Source organism: Protobothrops mucrosquamatus, unplaced genomic scaffold, assembly GCF_001527695.2.
Source record: "Protobothrops mucrosquamatus isolate PMUCROS unplaced genomic scaffold, P.Mucros_1.0 scaffold_107, whole genome shotgun sequence".
Classification (NCBI taxonomy): domain Eukaryota; kingdom Metazoa; phylum Chordata; class Lepidosauria; order Squamata; family Viperidae; genus Protobothrops; species Protobothrops mucrosquamatus.
The window spans coordinates 270,753-286,439 of record NW_015386183.1 but is presented as its reverse complement, the minus strand read 5'-3'; the positions used below and the strand labels follow the sequence as shown (position 1 = coordinate 286,439).

At 35.9% G+C, this 15,687-nt stretch overlaps 1 protein-coding gene across 1 annotated transcript in view; it reads right to left on the bottom strand.

Moving 5' to 3' along the window:
• NME7 (NME/NM23 family member 7) overlaps window positions 1–15,687 on the bottom strand; it is a gene marked incomplete in the record, with an annotated part of 63,207 nt that overhangs the window by 19,945 nt on the left and 27,575 nt on the right. The window contains 5 exon segments of the mRNA XM_015815990.1: window positions 1,520–1,621; window positions 3,667–3,735; window positions 6,187–6,251; window positions 11,457–11,562; window positions 14,679–14,886. Coding sequence (XP_015671476.1) covers window positions 1,520–1,621; window positions 3,667–3,735; window positions 6,187–6,251; window positions 11,457–11,562; window positions 14,679–14,886 — 550 coding nt within the window.

Here is a 15,687-nt window from a genome sequence, read left to right as displayed (position 1 = left end):
CTAAAAAACCTAAATTCTATTCTACCACATTATACTTCCACAATTAAAATACAAAAAATCTAGAAACCTAAATTATATTCTACCACACCATGTTTCTTCTGAATATAAACAACCCATCTTCTCCATATTGATAAAAATTGTTCATTCGAGTGGCTCTTCAAAAAAGCCGAAATCTTTGCCATTTCAGCAAGATAGGAAAATAGGAAACTTTCAATCTCCAGTCTCCCATTGTAGGCAAAATTGGAGTCTTCCAATTCTGGGCTATCAACAAACGAGCAGCAGTTAAACAATAAAGCATCAGATTTGTTTCTTTTACGTCTAGGTCTTGCACAATACCTAGAAGGAACAACTGTGGGAAAAATATAATCCTTTTTTTAAAAATTTGCTGTAAGTTCCACCACAGTTGTATCCAAAAAGCCTTAATAACCCTACAAGTCCACCACATATGAAAAAAAGTTGCATCTGGATGTCCACATCTCCAACACTTGGATTCATAATTCACATAAATGCATAAATCAGAAGTTCTTGTATCCTGTGCATGCCTGCTTATTTGTTAAAATTGCTAAGGAAAAGCCTAAAAACAATGTCTCATAATCTTGTTATACAATTCAACTTGCTACATCAAAAGTATGTCAATTCCCAGGAGAATTACCAAGTTTTTTAAAAAAGTTAAAGTCATAATTGCAAGGCTCTAATTTTGGCTAGAAAAGCAACACTATGATACTTAATGCTAACACTTGTTTGAAACTCAAATGTGCAAAATATGTTTCGATGCAGGAGGCTATTTTGTTTTGCATCCAAATCACAATTTCTTTTCTTAATAGAAGTAATTTGGGTAAGAACATTGAGAATCTTGGTTGTGGTGGTGATGGTGGCAGGGAGACAAAGGAAAAGTCTTGGGACAACAGGGAGATATATTGTCTTTTCAGTAGTGGTGAAAACTCAATACAGAGATAGAAGGAAGATTAGCGAGGTAGACAAAACCATGAGTCATGCCATGCTGGGAGTGGCTGATAAGAGGAGTGAAGAGAAAGGGTGAAACATGCTAATCATATTCTATTTGTCTCTTAAAATTCCTGTGCAATCCCTCCAAATGTTGTTTTGTCCAACATTCTGGATTTCAACCAAGACATTCTGGATTTTATTTGTTTTAAAGTACAATGCTATTCCTCAACTTATGGAAAGCATTTTATCTGGATTCAAAATATAATATATTTAATGTTATTATACTCCTAATATGTACATATGTAATTTGGCAAATTTGTTCCTAGCCCTTTAATAGATTGGAAAGGAAAGGAAAATATAAGTACCTTTATTATGCCAGTATATATTTTTCACACAGGAAGAGAAATTTTGATCTAAGAAAAGAGGTGAGTGAACTGTTCTGTACAAAACTACAAGCTAAGCAAAAGTGGATCTCTTCTCCAAGCTGCTTTAAATGTGAAAGTAAAGGGATATACATTCACAGATCTCACTCATCAGTCTTATTTTGTTATAAGTTGCTTAATAAGTTACTTACAGGATCAGAAGGGCCACAGTAGTCTCTGAACACTTTTTCAGGATCTACCTGCCGAATCTCTAGAGCTATACAAGGTCCTGAGTAGAGTTCTACAACCATCTCCTGTAACCAGAAAAAAACCCAACAGATGTTTACATTGTTCTGAAGGCACATTATTGAAAATTTTATGGCCCCATTACTAAATTGATTATTTTACAGAAATCCAAATAATCAAAAAGCAGGGATGCAGAAAACAAGCAAACAAATCCTCTAGGACTAGACTTGGGTTTTTTATCCTAGATTATTTTGGGATAAACATTAACCAAAAGCAAAGTACCTCCCCAATATCTGAGTATTTATTTTTATAAACATGTATGATGTGATAGAGTGATCTCTTCTAGCTTATTTTGCATTTTGAAAAGCTCAACACACTACAAGCTGCACATTTTTCCATACTGCAGAAAGCAGTAATATATCGCTGATATTTTACCAAGAAAACCACACAGTTGGGAATATAAAATAACTGATGATATAATGAAAAATAATATTCCCATTAGAAGGGATGGCACCCAACACACTGCTGAAGAAAGAGTTGAGAATCTTTTAGAGCAGGGGTGTCAAACTGCCAGCCCACAGGCTGGATGCATCATAGTGAAACCGCATCCACCCCATTGCCGGCAATGGCAAAAAAGTCGCGATATGTCACGACATGTCATGTGATATTGCGAGTTTGACACCCCTATTTTAGAGTAGTAATTGTGTTTATGATGTTGTCAGTTTTAAGCCTACAGGATTGATTGCACCTAAAGCTTTGGGAAAGCTCAATAAAACAATAAAACATGAAAATGAATGACTAACGATCGGTATCTTAGGATCAGCAAATTGAGATAGACTTGAATTGAATAGTTTCAGTCAAAAGTTTACACTGTTTACTATCAGGACATAAAAAACAAGAAATGGTCTTGTTTTCATAGTTAAAAAGACAACAGCAAGAACAATGCTTGGTTACAAAGCAATCAATCACCAGATATAATCAATTAGACATAATTGACAAGTGTATTCAAGTTTATGCTCCAACTATATATACAGAAAAGGAAATGGGTGGGTTTTATGATCAAGTTCAATTTGAAATTGACAGAGAATGCAAAGCATGATGTGCTGCTTGTGACAGGAGTCTAGAATGCCAAGGTTGGAAATATTGAAGAAAATATAGTTAGACATTATGGCCTCGAAAATCGAAGTGAAATTAGACTAGCTCCTTTCCTGTTTTCCTTTTGGAGGATTCTGGAAAATGAGTTTTTTCTTAGAGTAGTTACACTTTGAAATGATACTATCTATTGAGTTTGTTGGTTCTTAATAGAAAAAGATTTTCAATTTCTTATATTTCATTACTGACTCGTCATTTTTTATTAAATTTACCATTGGTATTTAAACTGTGGATGTTTTAAATGTCATGTGTATTTTGTAAACAGGTAAGAACCATACTGAGGCATGACAGAATAAAAATAGAATGTGTACATAACTATCCAATTATTGTAGAACAAAATGTGTAAAGTGGCATCTCAGCAAATATTATGAAGTGTGGCATTCCTGCAAATACTGCAAATGTAGCATATTAACAAAATTTGCCTTTGAGAATTCTTCCCCAATTGCAAAGATGACATATTATTAAACTGAAGAAAGATCTGGAGGTAGATGGTATGCCAAGCATCCCTCCTCAATGGGGAAAAAGTATCCACAAAATTAATTTGCTAGTTTGTGGATTTGATCCATTTTTAAAGTGAGGCAGAAAAATGCAAGGAGGATTTCTAAAGGTAGCAAGGAATTGGAATTTTTGGAAATTTGTCTTAATTTTAAAAATGAAGAATTTTGATATGATGTTCAAAGACAACATAATGTTACTAATGGGGATGCTTTTTAGCCTGGAAAACCATTATCCAAAAGTGCACACAATTTATGTATATCACACTGTGGATTCAAACCTAAAAATTATGTGTACAGTTATCTTTCCAATAAATTGTTAATGGTTTATTTTACAGCAAATATTAAAACAATCCATAACTATGAGTAGTAATCCTGAGCATTACCATACAAAAAGGATGGTCCATTAAGGTAATATCTAAACTGCATCAAAAATGGGGAAAACAGATGTCATAATATTTACTTACAGAATATTCAGCAACAACGCCTTTGTAGACTGCATAGAATTCTTCTGCATTTGCTCGGTCCATATAGAACTACATATAAAATAGAAAGGAATAGTCTAATTCTTGAGCTTCTGTGGAGCAGAATTGTGGAGCTAGTATTGTCTTAAAAATACTTAAAAACTACCTAACAATTATAGCTGCCCTTTTTCTGTACAAGAAACATGACAAGAATTGTGCGGTTTCTCAGTCATGTAGAGGCTATTTATTGTTTGGCAAATAAGCTGATAAACAACATGTGTGTGCACACTACTCATCAAACCACATGATAAAAAGTCAAGCACACATAAAATTAAGTTATTCAAAATAGTAATAATAAATTTAGGTATCACAAAAGTCTGGGCTTACGGTTTGTAAGTAGCCTTGCTTTAGTAGCCTTGCACGCTGACTGAGGAATTCTGGGAGTTGAAATCCACAAGTCATAAAAGGGCCAAGTTTGAAGACCCCTGCTTTAGAGTCAGTGGGGGCTACTGGAGGAGGCACCTTTTGCTGGTGACAACAGACAGACTTTCCTTTCCCAGCCTTATAGTTGTCAACCTGCTCCCGAGTACAAACATACCAGGTGCAAACCCAGAGCTTCCTGCGCATAAAGAAACACCTTCCTCAACAAAAGTCTTAATTAATTTCACTCTATCTCTGAAAAAAGTTTTCGTCAAGTTTCAGGCTGCACAAAGATCATGATTGTTGTTCACTATTTATATTATTCAATTATTTATACTAATTAAAATTTAAGTAAGTTCAAAATACATCAGGGGAAGGAAAGAATGGGGCAGGGAAAAGAGAGGAGGCTTTCTAAATGCTTTTTGTATAATGCTTCTGTTTCCTTTTACTTTATTAAAGAATTATCTCAATGTCGAAACAATTTTAAGTGCTTGTACAATATTATTGCAATGATCACTGACCAATGAGTTTTAATTGTAATATCTAAGCATGTATTTGTAGAGTCAGACTGATGTAATGTTTAAGGTATTATGCTAGAACTTAGGAGATGAGTTCCAGCACTACCACACTTGAACTCACAGTCTAGAACAGTGGTTCTCAACCTTTTTAATGCCGCGACCCCCAACCGGTCGTAAGGCGAGGACTAAACCGGTCGTAAGGCGAGGACTAAACCGGTCGTAAGTCGAGGACTAAACCGGTCGTAAGTCGAGGACTACCCAACCGGTCGTAAGTCGAGGACTTTCCCTGCCCGGGAGCGCCAGGCATGCGTGGTTCTGCCCCCTGCGCCGGCTGAGGCGTAGCTGGCAAGCGGCAGAGACGGAGCAGGCCGACCACCAGCTGGCCCAGCTCAAGGGAGGTAAGACACCCGCCGGAAAAGGGGGAAAAATGGCGGGCAGCCTTGCTTGGCGACCCCCGTGAAATGGTCGATCGACCCCAAATGGGGTCGCGACCCATAGGTTGAGAACCGCTGGTCTAGAAACTAGTTTTTGTTCCAAATCAGGAATGCAGCTGCCCTGAATGGATCCGGAAAAATCAGCTTAAAAATGTCTGAAATTGATTAGCAACCACCAAATGCTCAAGCATTTTCCCTGAGAAAGTGGGGTAAACTACTAATTCCAATTAACATCTTATTAATTAGGTTACTTCGGAACCAATCTGATCATTGCCTCTTTAAAAAGCTAACCATAATTAATTAGGGTTGGCTACGAGTCCTTTTCCTTGTTCTCTTTTGGAGGAGGAATAGCCAGGTGCTTCTCAATATACATTATTTATATCAAGGCTTTATTGATTTGTGTTCAGCAAATTCAGAGGGGATGATTCCATCTTTAAAAGTTGCTTCCATAGTGCTGTTGGAAAAGTATAATGATCTAGCATATGGGAGGCATATCAGCATTTGTAAGCAAGCAGTTCTGACTGTGAAATGCTTTAGCACACGGGTGTCAAGCTCGCCACGTCATGTAATGTGTCGTGACTTTTTTTGCATTGCCGGAGCTGGGGTGGGTGAGGTCTCCATATGATGCAACCGGCAGCAACAACAACAAAAAATGCTTTATTCTACCTAAATTAACTGCTGCAATGAACAAACACGGGATTTGCATGTGAAAAAAACTGTGAGCTCAGTTTAGTTCTGCAAGTTTCCTGATTCAGAATATGGTCAGAGACAACCTGATCCAGTTTTAAGTCATTTTCATTTTTCTTTGGCTGACAATCTGAGAATTATAAGAAAAAAACAAAATAAATTTGGCAACTTTGAAGTCTATCCATTTTTTGTTTAACTGAACTGAAAAGGCTGATTTCCTTTATTTAGCAAGATAACGCTTTGAAAACCTGCTACAAGACACCACTTACAACAAAGCTGAAGGAAGCAGCTACATTTCTGGCTGCAGCTGTTTCAGCTGAGAAAGAATCACTGAAAGCAGAGGCAGACATGTTCCCAAGTGCAATGGACTACGGCGTGGCTCTATAGTAGAAACAGGAGTGGTAAATGTGGAATTTTCTCTCCATCTAATTCCACAAGAATTAAATAAAAAGAAAATTAGTTACCATCTGCAAGGCTGAGATATCAAATCCTCCATCAAGAATTGCTTTTATAATCTTTCCAGCTAGACCTGCATTAAAACAAAAAAGGAGAATAATGGTCAGATACCTAAGAGTATTTTAAATATTAAACGCTTGAGAGTTAGGGTGTTATCATATAATAATTCTTTTTTAAAAATTCCAGAATATATTTGGACTAATATATATGCATCTGACACCTGTACAGAGATAAATATAACACCTACTCAAACTTTTGAGCTGAGGCACTCAGCTGGGAAAGATTTTTCTCTGCTTAAAGCAAAACAAAATTATATGTAATTTACATAAAATAGGAAGACCATGATTTACACTTAAGTGTAAGATATTTAGCTCTTGGGGGAGAAAATCAGATTTCAAAAATCACATGGTATCCTGTGGATATCTCCTAGTTAATAATACTAATTGGATAGTCTGTATTTGACAGGTCCTAGCTGGCATACAATAACACAAACATGCTTGGGATAAAACTTGGCTTTGGTTGCAGTTGTGGCATAGTATCCACAGTGTATTAAACCTGACAAGTATTGTCTGTAACCTGGGAATGACACATGTAAAATTGAAGAAGCCTATGCAATGGGACAAGAAAAATTGGACAGAGATAAAATCTTATGATATTTGAATGAATTAAAGATTAAGGGATTAATTGGCCTAATATTGAGGATTTAGATTTATAAGGGAAATGAAAATGAACTATTAGGAAATAGCCTTGAATTATTGTTTAGCCCAGATAACACAGACGATGGATTTGAGACAATAAAGGATACTTACTCCATTAGTAAGTGGTGATGTACTAGGATGAGAAATAGAAAATGTTTATGAAATAAAATAAGACTACACTTAAGTAAGTAATAGGTGTATTTTAGATATTATAATTTTTATGTAGTGAAATAAAGGAAATTTGGGTTACCTGAAATTTAAATACTATGGATATTAAAGGTTAAATTGGAATACTGTAATTAAAAATTAAAAATTAGGTAAAATTTAAACACAGGACATGGATATGTATAAGCAAAAATATATTGATAAATGTTTTAACTGAGCTTGTTCTAATTAGAAATTTACTAGCTTAAATATGATATAGCAAATGTTAAGGGAAATAGAGAAGGAATTTTTTGATGATGTAACCTGAGATATGTACTAAAGATTTTGTTATTGTACTATTGACTACCCAATCACCATGCTGCTTTCCAAATACTAAAATGTAAAATTGGAAAACCAATAAAAACTTGTTATTAAAAAAAACGGCTCTCCTCCTGGGTCCTGTCAGATGATACTACTTAATAGATGTGACCCATAAAAAGGTTCTTCTGCAGTCCAGATAGCATACAGCATCTTAAATTAAAATCAAAAGAAAATTGACAACCACTGCAGTTCTGGGAGCAGAGGTTGTGTGCTTGTTTTGGAGTGCCCACAACTGCCTGCACCACAGCACTTTGCATTAGTTGCAGCTTCTGGATGTTCTTCAAAAGCAACTATATTTAGAGTACATTACAGTAATTCATTGGGGAGGTGACCAAGGCATGAGTGATTGAGAGCAGAGCCTCTTGATCCAGGAACTGGAGCAAATTCACCAATAGAAATTGTAAAAAGGGCCCCCTAATCACAATTGTTATCTGCTCTTTGAACAGGAGATATGAGTCCAGAAAGACACCCAAGTTGAGAACAGGGTCCGTTTCGGGCAGTGCTACCCAATCCAGCATTAGATTCCCAGAAGCTGAAGGCCTGAAGAGCCAAAACCATTCAATTTTGGCAAGGTTGATGCTGATCCCCATCCAAACCCAGACACTGAGATCTGACATCTGTAACGAAGTGTGAGAATAACCTTGAGGAAGGAGAGGAACAGCGACAGCCAAGGCAATAGTCAAATAAAAGAAATCTCAACATAACTGGAATGGAATTTGAGAAAGTATCTCAGCCTGGACCTCTCCAACTTCTCTTTAGGATAAAGGCAGGGAAGGGAGAGGCACATTCAAAGTTGCAAGATACTGTTACTGTTCTATTATTTATTACCCTACAATAAGAAGTTTACTATTCATGACTTTGATGTTCAGGTTTTATCCACTTCAATGATCTGAAAACAGCAACAGCAACAGAATGTCTCAGGAAGAGGATCAAAACAATTAAAATTATTTGAGAAAATATATTCTGGGACATCCTGAGAGACTACACTATAGCAAATCAGGGAGTCCTAATTTGAGTCAATGAAAAGTCATTCAAATGTGAAGCTATTAATCTCTTAATAAAAAAACAAAACAAAAATATGTAACAAATTATATCAAGCTCAGTGTTACTGACTACATTCAAAAGTAACCATGTAACACAGATTTCTAAAAAGGGATCTGGAGGTGATTCTGTAAATTATACTTTAAGTCAGTCAGCTTAACATCTGTTCTGAACAAACTTGTAAAATTGGTAATATAATGAAAAGTAACTAGGTACATAGGTACAAGCCTTTCTGAAGAAAAATCAGCATTGATTTCATAAAGATAAATCCTGCTTCATGAAGCTTAACAAAGTTCTTTCAGAGTGTCAGTTGGCACATGGATGAGGACTTCTCATCAAAAGCTGTTTAGTATATTTAGTAGTCACGGGATAAGAGAATTGCTAATGGGTTAAATAGAAACACAAACAAATGACTACAAATCAAGTTTCTTTTTAGAGGGGAAAAAAGTAAAGGATCTATGTTGAGACTAGTAATTTTTAAATGAATCAAACAATCTTGATGTAAGCAATGAGCTGGCCAAGTAATGTGGATGATGTAAAACACATAACCTTAGTTAGGATGGTAAAAACCATAAATCATTGAAGATCTTTAGAAAGATCTCTTTCAGTTACATGAACAGGCAATTTATTTTTCCCCCTTGCAAACTAGAGAGATTGTTTAAACAAACTATTTTTTTTCTAAGTGGCTTTTCTCGACTGCATAGCATCTCCCTAATAAGCGCTAACAAAAACAAACTAAGAAGCTGCAGTCCATGACTTTAAGCAAGTTAATTATCTTAGGCGCAGCTTGTGCTGCTGCTGCTAGCAACCAACAAAATCCCTGCCTTGACATTAACAAGTTAATAGCTGACAGCTTTTGCCTCCAGAGCTCTTGTGGCTTTCGGTCATGAGCACTCTAGGCAAACAGCTGGAGGGAACAGCATTCCTGTCAATCTGAATTCCCAATTGTATGCTTGGGTACACTTTTGCATTCTTTTCTTTTTTACAATATGTAAACACAAACATCAATTTCCTTCCATTTAATTATCTCAGTGCCAGAATAAACATTTTTAGAGGTGGGAGAATTGGGCAAAAAGAGCTATAAGATCTGCCCAGAGAATCAGGATTCTGGGCAAATCTATTTGGGCTATTTAATTAATAAATTCTCAAAAGATAATTGCTATCATGGTGTTTCCTTTGGGGTTCTTCTTTTTTGATATCCATCCTGCAAATTCTCAATTAAGTGTTGATGCATAAGAGGGGCTCCTGGTAGATAGGCTCAATACTGTCAGCTCAGGGTATGGTAGTGTTAAAAGACAAATGGCATCCTAAGTAGAGTTAGAAACACTGTAACACCTCTTGGATGTTTGAAGCTCTTCAGCTCAGAAAAATAGAAATATGAGGAATGTGAACATGGGTTATAAAAGTTATGCATTGCATGGACAAAGTGGTCTGATCAAAGCAGATAATAATAATAATAATAATAATAATAATAATAATAATAATAATAATAATAATAATAATAATAATAATATAAAAAAACACCGTTGGAAGGGACCTTGGAGGTCATCTAGTCCAACCCCCTGCTCAGGCAGGAAACCCTATACCATTTCGGACAAATGACTGTCCAGTCTCTTCTTAAAAACTTCCAGTGTTGAGGCATTCACCGCTCCTGGAGGCAGGGTGTTCCACTGGTTAAACACTTTGTCTTTCCTATCAATACAATATTATACAGATAATCCTTGATTTATGACAATTGAGCTCAAAATTTCTATTGCTAAGTGAGATAGTTAAGTGAATTTTGCCCCATTTTACACCCTTTCTTACTACAGTTGTTAAGTTAATCACTGCAGTTGTTAAGTTGGTGACACAATTGTTAAATGAATCTGGCTTCCCCACTGCTTTTCAGAAGGTCACAAAAAGTGATCACATGACCCCAGGACATTGCAGCCATTATAAATTTGAGCCAGTGAAATTTTAGTGATGTGACCATGAGGATGCTACAACAGTCATATGAAAAATGGTGATAAGTCACTTTTTTCAGTGTATATATAAGTCTGGCATGGTCACATGATATTTTGCTTAATGACAGTGGCACTCAGCAACAGAGACATAGGTCCCAATTATGGTCAGTAAGAGGACTAACTGTACCATAGTTTTGAAACTGGCAGAAGGAAAGAACAAGCTTAAGTCAAATTAAGTAAAATCTTTTGAATAAGAATAGTAGAAAATAGCAGTTTTCTGTAATCTGGATGTCCTTCAGATATACTTTCTTCAATTTCCCCAGAATATTCCAGCCAGAAGATCATTAATAATAATTCTAAAATACACACCTTTGAAAGATGCCCAGGCTGGGAAAAGTTATTAATATTAAAGCTACAGAGGGTTAAATGTATTTTCTTATAACGCAATGAACTAATTTTATTTGCAAAAATCAAATTAGTTCCAAAATTAAAAAAAGGATTTTAAATTATCAAACATAGTTTACAAACCCCATTAATAGCTTTTTCTCATTTGAAAGAATCCACCGTTATGTACTGATGTATTATGGGAAGAAACAACTATCATGCTATATTCTAAACATTATCATTTTATTCTGAGGACCTACTAGAAGCAGCACAACATGAAGGTCAAAGTAGTTTTGTAGAGCATTCTCTTGCCAGTATCTCTGCAGAACCTGTTAACCCAAATAATTATTTATGTGGTTTATGTACTTTAATTGCATATAGAGAACATCTCCATCTGATCCTGCAAGCAGGTCAGCTGGAAATCATCTGAGCCTAACTGATAAACAAACTGCTGGTAGGAAAGACTTTTGTCAAAAAAGTAAAAAAAAAAAAAAAGATGAACAGCAACAGGAAAACAAGTCTTTATCTCTGCAACTATGAGTATTAATATTAACAAAAAGGAACAGCATTGCTTGTTAGAACCAGGCTGAGATAGCTACCATTGTGGAAATAATTTATATGTCTACTAACTAGACAAAAAGAGGACCAACAAGTATTTGTATTGACTCTGCAAGGAACATAACTAACCTTCTTTAATTGCATGAGGTTTAATAACACAGCAAGTACAATGTGTATAGTTTGCAGTGCCTGCAGGTCCACGGCCTCCATTGGAAGGAAAGAATAATTCCAGTTCCTGGAAATAATAGGAATTAAATACATAAATTTAATAGGGGTCCAAGCACTGAGATTATAATAGTCATTTTGGTTTTCATTCATTTCCATTCCTTATTTATTAACATATTTTTGAAAGTGCCTCATCATTCAGCACAGACAATAGACTTCCAAACACAGACTAAGATCCAAAACAATGTCAATTTTCAAAAAATCCCCAAGTACAGGTAATCCTTGACTTATAACCATTCATTTAGTGACCTTTCAAAGTTACGAAAGCACTGAAAAAAATGGCCTACCAACGTTTTTTACACCTTTGTAGCATCCTTATGGTCATGTGATCAAAATTCAGACATTTGGCAACTGGCATGTATTTATGAAGGTTGCAGGGTCCCATTGTCGTGGTTCACCTTTTGTGACCTTCTGACAAGCAAAGTCAATGGGGATGCCAAATTCACTGAACTGTATTACTAACTTAACAACTGCAGTGATTCACTTAACAGTTGTGGCAAGAAGGGTCGTAAAATGAGGCAAAATTAATTTAACAACTCTTTGGTTGAATTGGAAATGTCAGGCTTATTTGTGGTCATAAGTCAAGGACTATTTGTAATGCCAAGAAAAAGATACAATAAACCTTTCACAGAAAAAAAAACCTTGAGAAATTTAAGGCAAATTTCAGTACTGCATTACCAAGAATAGGCAGGGAGAAAACCATGAAAACTATCCTATGTCACCATAACGCATTCATTGAGCTATAACCACCAGATGAGTTCATTATTTTGTCATATTGCCATTAAATATTTCACAATAAACTATATAACACTTGATTTCTTACTAGCTGCTCATACTGGAAACAGAGAACTTTCCAACCTGAATGCCACAGGACTGCTGACTGTGTTGAAAGAGTTTTAGGCTATCAGAGTGAATCAGGTGGGCCAGAAGAAATAAAAGAACAGTAAGCTATTACAGGTGACGTAGCTGCCTGAAAAGATGAAAAAGCTTCAAACCCAAGTCAATAAAAACATAACAATTCAAATCCCAAAGCAAGCTGAATATGTTTATGGGAGAATGTGTGTTTTTCAACCAGAGGGAGACAGAAAACAAATAGAACTAATGATTTAATGAAAAAAAATTACGGTCAGAATCAGGTGATTCAACAACATAGAGAAAGACATTAGAAAAAAGGAGCAAAAAACAACCAAATTACAAAAATAAGCTTGAAATCACGGTCCTACTTCCTATTTATCTGTTACAGCACAGATACTCTTTTGTTTGTTTTCTTGTCTGCCCACTCCTAGAAAACAGAGGGCCTTTTTACAGGGCTAGCTGCTCACTGGGGAGGGAAAGGTCATCATCATCATCAACAGCAGAGGTTCTCTTTGTGATGAGGTGAGATCCTTCTCCTACATTGTTTGTTTTTTTTAAAATGCAGACTAGATTGGGGGCTAGAACTTCTCTCCAACAGCTACAGAAAATCTTAGGGACCATGATTTCAAAAATCCAATCAGCAGAAATCATCTGCCTGAAATTCATGGAACTGTACGAACGGCTAGATTGGACAGTACGTACTTATTTTGAATCTATTCTCTCCGACTTGCAATTTTAATATCTATTCAGAGATTAATCTCCAGTTCTTTCTCCCAAAGTTTGTCTTCACAAACAACCAAATAATTGCTCTTCTACTTTTACCAACACGGCTTCTGCAAGCTATATATGCTTTTCTCCATTAGCCTGTTTTTTTTCATGAACAGGACACTGAGGTAAAATCTCAGGCTAGCAAGGGCACCTGTTATTTCTCCCAGATATGGCACTACCTGGATTCAGTCTTGGCAGATGTTTTCATTTATCTGAACTGGGAAGAACAATGCTTGTTGCCTTACAGTACAGTGATCCTGAGTTGCTAAGTAATCTCAGTATAAATATTTCCCTTTCTCCAAGCAACACAAAACACGGAGAAAGCTAAAGAAGATAAGAAAACTGGAAGAAAGAAATCAGTAGCAAACAGAAAGACATTTCAAGTGCCAAGGACTGGCCCTCCTTTTTTGCCATCCTAATTTATAATCTCTTAAATTTCACATTTTTCAGTGGCATGAGTATGTGGTATACCATTTTAGAGTTCTATAGAATTCAACAATGTATAAATTAATGGATTCTTTAACTCTTCATAACTCATAATCCCACACTTAAATACATAATACTACATTAAAATACTCTTAAGGATACACAGCAGGGACAAAAAAGGGAGTAATTAAAACACTGCCAGCAGCACTGTTCTTAGCTCCTCTAATCAACATCAAGAAACATGTTTCCATGGAAAGAAAAGCAGGCATCAAAAAGTAAAATGCAAATATATTGTCCAATCTGTTTTCTTATAGCTTGGAAAGATTCACATGAAGGTTTGCCCTCAGATGAACCTCCAATTAATCTGTTTAAATTTATTTAATCCATCACAATAAATAGTTAGGAAACTATAAAAAAAATTCAATGTGGCTATGTATTATCATTTATAGTTTCAACTCTAACAAGATGAAAATTAAAATGATGTATACATTATATATCTTATTTTATTCTGTAAGATTTACTATTTTGTTTATTTAGAGTATTATCCTTTAACAGCTTCGGGCAATATTTGACTGAAATCATACTACCATTATTCAAACTGAAGACAAAATGGGGAGGCTTTCCAGTGAAAAAAAATGGGATGAAGTCCTATAAACATAGTTAGTTACACAGTACAGTAGTTTTCCTGGACAAACTCTTTCTGAAAGAGGACTGGACTAGAGAATTCTCGGATTCGTTGAAGCGATCTTCATAACAAATCACTAACACTAAACATTTGTGTTAGTGATAAAATATGCCTTAGGATCTGCTACAGATCTTAGCTGAATTGCCTCATTTGATCAAACTAAGATGAAAGCTATGGAATTAGGAGGCTGGTCAATAAAGAACTACTGGTCAAAAGTAGTAACTTAAACAGGATTCAGAAAGAAAGAGGAAGGAGTGTTCATTTTACATATTTACATGCATTAGTGGAAAAGATTTAATTGAGAGGTATGAAAACATAAATAATTCTTATATGCTAACAGAAACTAAGTCATGTACAGAATGGCCTATCAAATGTATATTTGAGAAACTTACACTAGCAGCAGAGGCAACGGAATCAGGGCCATGAGCCACATTTCTTATGTTGTCACTTCCAAAACGTGCTCTAATGCTGTTTGGAGCATCGGTTCGGGCTACAACTGAATTTGCGGGTCCTAATAATTGTTTCCATCTGCCTATGGCATCATCTCCCAAAATCTCCATGGCAACAACAGGGCCACTTGTAATAAACTCAAGAAGCTCACTGAAAGCAGAAAACAGAATAGTCAGGATACCTGGGAAACCAAATGATTCAACAGGATTCTTCCATCCTAAACAAATTAATACCAACAAAGTTGGGTACATAGTACAAATATTAAGCTACTATAGTAAAAATAGTAAGTTGCAGAAAAATCTGATTGGAAATAATATTTTCATATTTTTGAAACAATACTTTGTTTATTCTGTTATCTTTTGCAACATCAGAAACTATTTTAATATTTTAAGAAAGGCAGAACTGAAAAGAGATAACAGATTTGCTGACTACTCAGGAACTCTGATCTTATGTTTAATTGCAAATTAAGCAGAACATAAATCCTAAACTTTTGGCTCCTTAGAAATTGGCAGCCTAGAAGCCAAATGAAGCTTGCCAAGTCTATCAAGCCAGGCATCTCTCTCTGTAGAACTCTATCTATTATTTATGTACATATATGGGCAATCATGTTCAATCGCAAACATGCATGTCAAGAAAACAAAGTGCTGGTCACAGAGTGTATATAAAGCATTACAAAATAAATTTAGCACATCGATACTGCTCCCAGAAACAGCAGGCACCTAATTAAGTGGATAGTCAAGAGTAGTATAGATCAGTGGTTCTTAACCTGGGCGGTACCGCCCCCCAGGGGGCGATTTCATTTTTCAGGGGGGCGATGGAATGAAAAGGGGCGGCGTGGGGGCGATGGAATGAAAAGGGGGCGATAGGGGGGCGATGGAGCAAGATGTTTTGGGGACACTTTTGAGCCTTCCCCTGCAGCTCCGAGCGTCCTCCGCCATTTGTAGAGAGAGA